The sequence below is a fragment of the Salvelinus sp. IW2-2015 genome, unplaced genomic scaffold (genome assembly GCF_002910315.2).
Source record: "Salvelinus sp. IW2-2015 unplaced genomic scaffold, ASM291031v2 Un_scaffold2879, whole genome shotgun sequence".
Taxonomy (NCBI): Eukaryota; Metazoa; Chordata; class Actinopteri; order Salmoniformes; family Salmonidae; genus Salvelinus; species Salvelinus sp. IW2-2015.
The window spans coordinates 54981-63057 of NW_019944179.1; the positions used below are offsets into that span (position 1 = coordinate 54981).

Consider the following 8077-nt stretch of genomic DNA (forward strand, 5'->3'; position numbering starts at 1 on the left):
TTGGGGACGGCAACCGGCACAACCACGGTAAGTAGTGGGTGTGTCTATTGTACAGAGGGAATAGCGATGGTGTATAGAAATACAAAAACGTATGGGGACAGAGAACATAACAACTCTCTCTCTTTGTGTGCACGTATACGACACAGGAGTAAGTAGATAGTGTAATAGCAGAGAGATGAGGAAGGTGTGTGTCTTGAGTTGATGAAATTAATTGTTCCTCTTGCTGTAGGTGACTGTACTAGACTGAGCTGCTAGTTATTTCAGTGATGAAGTATGGCTAAAGTATCCTTGTTAGCCATTAGCACACATTACTGTTGTTTACATAACCTGCCAGACCAGACATTTGTTTAGTGTTGGTACCAAGTCACCGTTAAGCTGTTAGCCAAGCTCCTTTATGAAACAAGCTGAAATGTGTGTGTGTGTGTGCATACTCTGTTTTTAAAGGTCTAGCTCTCTTTTTCTGGTTGTCCTCTCTCTGTCTCTCTCTGTCTCACTGACTCACACCGTTTGACTCATGCTCAGTGCCTTTCGCCACAGCGTTCTGGCCTGGGTAAAGGTGAGTGTTCCCTTGCCAAGGTTAACTCACGCTCACTGAAACTAAAGTGTTCTAAATACTTGGATTTCTCTTGTGAAACTTGGGGTTTCACCATCTGTCTCCCATTCCAGAATACCCCTGTCTGTGTATGTGAGGTGCGTGCAGCTACCACTTTGTGTAGTGGTTAGCGATGATGCTAATGAAAACAGTCTTCTGGTAGATGGAAAGGCTCCCAAATAACTTCTCAATTACATGTTAACTACTAACTATTCTATGCTGACCTGGCAGAATGATATCAGGATTATTTCATCAATCCAGTGTGTATTTGTTTTGTAAACTCTACCATCACATGTGGCTACAAAAAACCTTAGGTGCTCACTGGAATTAAAGGTTATCTACACCCAAAAATCCTAATTTCCACCAAAAAATCCCAGACCTCTGATTTATTTTGTTTTTCTATTAAAGAAGTGCAATTTTGAGAGTGAACCGGAAAAAACAGGGGGAAACAGAAACCTGGGGAAAAAAACTGAATTTTGGGGGAAAACATAAACGGAATCAATCACCTAACTACCTACCTCATCCCCATATTGTTTTTATTTACTTTTTGCTCTTTTGCACACCAGTATTTCTACTTGCACATCATCATCTGCACATCTATCCAGCGGTTTAATTAAACTACAAAGGTTTTTTTAAGTGATGTTTTGTACATTGATATTATATTCCAATAGAGTCTTGTACAGAAGAATTTAAGAGCTGAAGTTTTTTATTTATTAATTAATTAAAAAAAATCTATATGTGTAGAGAAGTATTTATACATTTGCTTAGGTCCAACATCTGATCTTTCCAAGCATTTGTTATATGCTAAACAGGATAAAACTTGTAAGAAAAATAAGAAAACATGTCAAATCATACAAATCATACATAAACTTAATTGAATTAAAACATAAGTTAGTTGAAATCAAATAAAATAATTTAAATACAGTAAGACATTGTTAGTTTGACAAAAAAAACCTAAGCCAACATTTGTGGGTTACATCTTTAATGTAACCCACAATTAACAGTGTTAATTTGCTAAATTGTAATTGCTCTGCTACTATGGCCTATTTATTGCCTTACCTCCTTACTCCATTTGCACACACTGTATATAGATTTTCTATTGTGTTATTGACTGTACTTTTGTTTATCCTATGTGTAACTCTGTTGTTTGTTGCACTGCTTTGCTTTATCTTGGCCAGGTTGCAGTTGTAAATAACTGGCCTACCTGGTTAAATAAAGTTGAAATTATAATATATATTTTTTAATTCTACAGATTTTATAGGGCCCTATCAAAGGTCTAGCCTAGATAAGCTTGGCCAGTGTGGGTGTTCCACTTGAGAGAATGGGTTGTTGCTCTGTCCCAGTTTAGCTCTGGCACTGCATGAACTAGGTGTTTGTGTGTGTGTGTGTGTGTGGGCCAGCTTTACAATGCTCTGCTGTCCAACAGAGTTAATGGTTTAATGGAAGTAGTTATTCAGCAGTTTCCAGGAAAGTGTATGACAGTAATAAGGTGTGCTCAGCGAATTCCTTCCTCAGGCATCAGAAACAGCAAAAGGGCAATTGTTTTGCAGAGCCTCGCTATTGGCTGGTAACCAGAAATATGCTTTTGGCCACTCGCTGTGCTTGGCTGCCAATGTCAAATGTGACTGAGTCAGAAAGCTTATCCCTGACTCCTGTATGGACTACTGTGTATATATACAGTTGAAGTCGGAAGTTACATACACCTTAGCCAAATGATTTAACTCAGTTTTTTACAATTCCTGACATTTAATCCAGGTAACATTCCTGACTTAGGTCAGTTAGGATCACCCCTTTCTTTTAAGAATGTGAAATTCAGAATAATAGTAGAGAATGATTTATTTCAGCTTTTATTTCTTTCATCACATTCCCAGTGGGTCAGAAGTTTACATACACTCAATTAGTATTTGGTAGCATTGCCTTTTAAATTGTTTAACTTGGGTCAAACGTTTCAGGTAGCCTTCCACAAGCTTCCAGAATAAGTTAGGTGAATTTTGGTCCATTTTCCCTGACAGAGCTGGTGTAACTGAGTCAGGTTTGTAGGCCTCCTTGCTCACACACACTTTTCAGTTCTGCCCACAAATGTTCTATAGGATTGAGGTAGGGCTTTGTGATGGCCACTCCAATACCTTGCCTTTGTTGTCCTTAAGCATTTTGCCAGAACTTTGGATGTATGCTTGGGGTCATTGTCCATTTGGAAGACCCTTTTGTGACCAAGCTTTAACTTCCTGACTGATGTCTTGAGATGTTGCTTCAATATACCCACATCATTTTCCTACCTCATGATGCCATCTATTTTGTGAAGTGCACCAGTCCCTCCTGCAGCAAAGCACCCCACAACATGATGCTGCCACCCCGTGCTTCACGGTTGGGATGGTGTTCTTCGGCTTGCAAGCCTCCCCCTTTTTCCTCCAAACATAATGATGTTATTATAGCCAAACAGTTCTATTATTTTTTGTTTCATCAGACCAGAGGACATTTCTCCAAAAAGTATGATCTTTGTCCCCATGTACAGTTGCAAACCATAGCCTGGCTTTTTTATGGCGGTTTTGGAGCAGTGGCTTCTTCCTTGCTGAGCAGCCTTTTAGGTTATGTCGATATAGGACTCGTTTTACTGTGGATATAGATACTTTTGTACCTGTTTCCTCCAGCATCTTCACAAGGTCCTTTTCTGTTGTTCTGGATTGATTTTCACATTTCGTACCAAAGTACGTTCATCTCTAGGAGACAGAACGCGTCTCCTTCCTGAGCGGTATGACGGCTGCGTGGTCCATGGTGTTTATACTTGCGTACTATTTTTTGTACAGATGCGTGGTACTTTCAGGCGTTTGGAAATTAATTGACTCAAATTATGTCAATTAGCCTATCAGAAGCTTCTAAAGCCATGACATCATTTTCTGGATTTTTCCAAGATGTATAAAGGCAGTCAATTAGTGTATGTAAACTTCTGACCACTGGAATTGTGATACAGTGAATGATAAGTGAAATAATCTGTCTGTAACAATTGTTGGAAAAATGACTTGTGTCATGCACAAAGTAGATGTCCTAACCGATTTGCCAAACTTAGTTTGTTAAAACTTCTTATGGCAGATCCCGTCCGGGATCGATATGACAAACAGCCAGTGAAAGTGCAGGGCGCCAAATTCAAAACAACAGAACTTCATAATTAAAATTCTCAAACGTACATGTGTCTTATATCATTTTAAGGTCTTCTTGTTATCCCACCAAAGTGTCCGATTTCAAATATGCTTTTCAGCGAAAGCACTACAAACGATTATGTTAGGTCACCACCAAACCACAATAAGCACAGCCATTTTTCCAGCGAAAGATAGCTTTCACAAAAGCAGAAATAGAGATACAATTATCACTAACCTTTGATTATCTTCATCAGATGACACTCATAGGACTTCATGTTACACAATACATGCATGTTTTGTTTGATAAAGTTCATATTTATAACAAAAAATCTGAGTTTACATTGGCGCGTTACATTCACTAGTTCCAAAAATATCAAGTGATTTTGCATAGCCACATCGTTTCAACAGAAATACTCATCATAAATGTAGATGATAATACAAGTTATACACATGGAATTATAGATATACCTCTCCTTAATGCAACCGCTGTGTCAGATTTAAAAAAAACTTTACCGAAAAAGCAAATCATGCAATAATCTGAGACGGAGCTCAGAACAATAGCCAAATTAGTCGCCATGTTGGGGTCAACAGAAACCAGAAAATACATGATAAATGTTTCCTTACCTTTGATGAACTTCATCAGAATGCAGTCCTAGGAATCCCAGGTCCACAATAAATGCTTGATTTGTTCGATAATGTCCGTTATTTATGTCCAATTAGCTACTTTGGTTAGCTACTCAATACTCAATACTCAATACTTTGGTTAGCTACTCAATACTGCCCCTGCAGCCATAAAAAGTTAACAAGAAATTTGTGGAGTGGTTGAAAAAACGAGTGGCCATCACAAAGCCCTGACCTCAATCCCATAGAAAATGGGACCTGACTCAGTTTCACCAGCTCTGTCAGGAGGAATGGACCAAAATTCACCCAACTTATTGTGGGAAGCTTGTGGAAGGCTACCCGCAACGTTTGACCCAAGTTAAACGATTTAAAGGCAATGCTACCAAATACTAATTGAGTGTATGTAAACTTCTGACCCACTGGGAATGTGATGAAAGAAATAAAAGCTGAAATAAATCATTCTCTCTACTATTATTCTAACATTTCACATTCTTAAAATAAAGTGGTGATACTAACTGACCTAAGACAGGGAATTTTACTAGGATTAAATGTCAGGAATTGTGAAACTGAGTTTAAATGCATTTGGCTAAGATGAATGTAAACTTCCGACTTTAACTGTATGTACCTAGGCTATATCATAGGCTCTGTTCTAGGATTCATTTTCTGTTGAACTGGACATTGATACGCTTCATTCGGCTAAGTTGGTTCATTTTCAGATCAAATGGGACTCATTAGAGATTGAAGGCCAACTAATTACAGACAATTAGTGACGAGCCTGAGTCTGTGTTGTGCATGCTTACCAGTGGTGGAAAAAGTACCCGATAGTCATACTTGAGTAAAAGTAAAGATACTTGAGTCATTTTCTATGAAAGTAAATGTGAAAGTCACCCAGTAAATACTACTTGAGGAAAAGTATTTGGTTTTAAATACACATAAGTATCAAAAGTAAAAGTATAAATCCTTTCAAATTCCTTATATTAAGGAAACCAGACGGCACAATTTTCTTTTTTAAATGTACGGATAGCCAGGTGCACAGTACAACACGCAGACATAATTTACAAATGAAGAATTTCTGTTTAGTGAGTCTGCCAGATCAGAGGCAGTAGGGATGACCAGGGATGTTCTCTGTTTAGTGAGTCTGCCAGATCAGAGGCAGTAGGGATGACGACAAAGGATGGTCTCTTGATACGTGTGTGAATTGGACCATTTTCATGTCCTGCTAAGCATTCCAAATGTAATGAGTACTTTTGGGTGTCAGTCAAAATGTGTGGAGTAAAAAGTACGTTATTTTCTTTGGGAATGTAGTGAAGTAAAAGTTACCCCAAAAAAGTAGTACTTTCAAGTATTTTTTAAAACTTATCTTACTTTACATCACTGACGCTTACTTAGCCGTGTGTGTAACTCTCGCACTCTCTCTGTGTAGAGGTGACTCTGAAGGTTCACCTGAGTGATGCCAGCACCCACCAGCCCCTGGGCGGAGCCACCATCGAGCTCTTCGCAAACCACACCCCTGTAACCACAGAGACCTCTGCTGCCGACGGCAATGCCTACCTGCGTTTTCCCTACCGCCTTGGAACCCTGTTGGTTGTCACAGCAACCAGACAGGGCTACGTGCCAAATTCCGCCCCCTGGAGACCCACCAGACTGCCCGGTAGGTCAAAGTAGTAAAGTCTACTGTGTGTGTGTGTGTGTGTGTGTGTGTGTGTGTGTGTGAGAACAATCTGAAAGTGGTGTGTGAGGATAATGAGGGTTCCCCATTACAGCTTTATTATAATAAGTGACCACCCCCATTATCCTCACACAACACTTTCAGATTGTTCACACACACATGCTTATCAGCACTGGACAATTTAGGAGTGACAGAGAGGAAAGGAGGAGTGACAGAGAGAGGAAAGAGGAGGACTTTTGTCTCTGATTTTTATTCAGCCTTTATTTAGACAGATAGTCAATGCTGAGACAGGGAGTCAATGCTGAGACCAGTGTATCTTTATTTAGACAGGGAGTCAATGCTGAGAACAAGGTTCATTCTCTCTCCTCGTCCGCATGACAAGGTTTATCGCTCCCCTGGGATTCCAGGTTCAAAATACCATGATATAACACACTGTGTGTGGATAGGGGCCACTGTATCACCAGACCATAGCATGATTATCCTGCCCTCCTGGAGGACGGACACACACAGCTCAGTCAGCAACATTTAAAGGAGTAGCAGCAGCAGAACCTCACTCAGAGAGGATGGCAGAGCAGAGGAAGAGCAGATGGGATGGGACACTCTAAATGAGTGTGGTTATGAAGACAAAACCACACACACACACACACACACACACACACAACACCACACACACACACACACACACACAACAACACACACACACACACACACACACACCACCACACACACACAGAGCAAAAAAAGCACACTGTTCAGACACACGGCAGACAAAGACACATGTTATAAGATCACATTAATTTAATCTTATCTAATGTAATTGCTCCTGACTGATTGAAGAGGAACAGAGGACACATGCTGCCTGTTGTGTGTGTGTGTGTGTGTGTGTCTTTCATTAGAGAGATGTTTTAAAGGGGTGGACATCTTTCATATTTAATGTGTGTGAGGTCACTGGGCCAGGGACCGTGTCTCAGTACTCTCTCTCACCTTGGGATCCAGAGTTAATGTGTATCAGGTCTTCATACACCATCAGAGTGGCAGCTCCTCTGGTAGCAGCTCCAGACTGAGAGAGGAAAACACTGGAATACACACACGAGTCATTTTTACATTTCATCAGACGCTGGTGTTGCAAGCACCATGCTCTACCAACTGAGCCACATGGGACCCACCAGTCACTCATTTATTCATCACAATAACCCACCCTGTGGCTCATTTTTATTCTCACTAATAAAAAGGTAAACTATTGAATTTGGTTTTCCTCTCAACTTCATGACATATTCTAGACCTAGTGGTTTCTTTATTTCTAGCTTGTGTTTGTAGAAAAACATTTTTTGAAGATCTTACTTGACTAGTTTAAATCTCCATTCTCTGTGATCTACCTCTACTGTTAAAGCCTTGGATGGTGTTTTTCATAGCGCCCTTCGTTTTATCACAGGAAACAGTTTAATTACTCAACACTGTATTCTTCACCAAAAGGTTCTCTGTAGATCACACAGTCTTTTTGTTTACAAAGCCCTGCCCCACAAACCCCGACTTACCTTAGCTAACATCACTATTAAGACTTAAAATGACAAGTTCTTAAGGTTGATTAACTCTGGAGACTCCTTTGTTGTCTAGAGAGTTAGGTAAATCAGCCTTTAATTTCCTTGCACTTTACATGTGGAATGATCTACAATACACTTAAAATGGGAGGAATTGGTGCCTCTAGGTCATTTCAGACGGTTGTTAGGGGACCTTTTACAGAAGAATGTGTCTGTTTTTTCTCATTGTGTTTTGCTTTTCGTGTATTGTTGTGCATTTATTGTGTATATGAATGTGTAGTTTAATGTGTATGGTGGGGCTATACAGGGCTCACCTGGAAAGAGACCTGTTCTCAGGCATTGACTCCCTGTCTAAATAAAGAGACCTTGTTCTCAGCATTGACTCCCTGTCTAAATAAAGAGACGCTGGTCTCAGCATTGACTCCCTGTCTAAATAAAGAGACCTTGTTCTCAGCATTGACTCCCTGTCTAAATAAAGAGCCTTGTTCTCAGCATTGACTCCCTGTCTAAATAAAGAGACCTT

The 8077-nt window shown here is 39.9% G+C and overlaps 1 protein-coding gene across 1 annotated transcript in view; it reads left to right on the plus strand.

Moving 5' to 3' along the window:
* The window catches only part of LOC112074929 (protein FAM171A1-like), a 28669-nt gene that overhangs the window by 14887 nt on the left and 5705 nt on the right, over window positions 1–8077 (plus strand). The window contains exon 2 of the mRNA XM_024142006.2: window positions 5771–5998. Within this exon, the coding sequence (XP_023997774.1) occupies window positions 5771–5998 (228 nt within the window). The remainder of the gene's footprint in view (window positions 1–5770; window positions 5999–8077) is intronic.